We start from the raw sequence: 598 nt of genomic DNA, 5'->3' as shown, positions 1-598 counted from the left end.
TGTTCTGCTGCAGCTGCAGCAGGCGCTGCTGCAGCTGCTGCAGCTGGTGCTGCTGCTGCCTGAGGGATTGAAGGGTGTGTCCCTTTGCATGCAGCAGCTTTGCTGTTTTGGGTCCGACACCGAAGATGAGCTGCAGCTCCTGCTGCTGCGCTGCTGCTGCTGCTGCTGCTGCATCCTGCTGCAGCAGCAGCGTTCTGCTGCTGCTGCCCCTAGCAGCAATCTCATATACTGTCTCCAACACGGAGCGCCCTACGCCTGGGACAAACCGCAGCAGCTGCAGCTTCTCTCGCGTGAGGCCTTGCTGCAGCTGCTCTACAGCAGCAGCAGCTGCTGCTGCTGATGCTGCTGCTGCGGGAGATGCAGACGCCTTTGCTGCTGCTGCTGCTGCTGATGCTGATGCTGCACGCGGCCGCGAGCCGCTGCTGCATGCAGCAGAAATTGCAGCAGCAGCACGACGGAAGCCAGCAGCACGCCAGTTGTCTCCTTGCTGCTCGTACACCGCAGCAACGCCTCTCAGCTCAGTCACAACTAACTCTGTTAAATCTAAACTCGAGCTTCCTGCTGCTGCTGCTGTTGCTGCTGCTGCTGTTGCTGCTGT

At 60.2% G+C, this 598-nt stretch overlaps 1 protein-coding gene across 1 annotated transcript in view; it reads right to left on the bottom strand.

Moving 5' to 3' along the window:
- EAH_00053950 (hypothetical protein, conserved) overlaps positions 1-598 on the bottom strand; it is a gene marked incomplete at both ends in the record, with an annotated part of 1,836 nt that overhangs the window by 161 nt on the left and 1,077 nt on the right. The window contains one exon of the mRNA XM_013397825.1: positions 121-422. Within this exon, the coding sequence (XP_013253279.1) occupies positions 121-422 (302 nt within the window). The remainder of the gene's footprint in view (positions 1-120; positions 423-598) is intronic.

Source organism: Eimeria acervulina, genomic scaffold, assembly GCF_000499425.1.
Source record: "Eimeria acervulina Houghton genomic scaffold, Eah_scaff1017, whole genome shotgun sequence".
NCBI lineage: Eukaryota > Apicomplexa > Conoidasida > Eucoccidiorida > Eimeriidae > Eimeria > Eimeria acervulina.
This window is presented reverse-complemented; position numbering and strand designations above follow the sequence as displayed.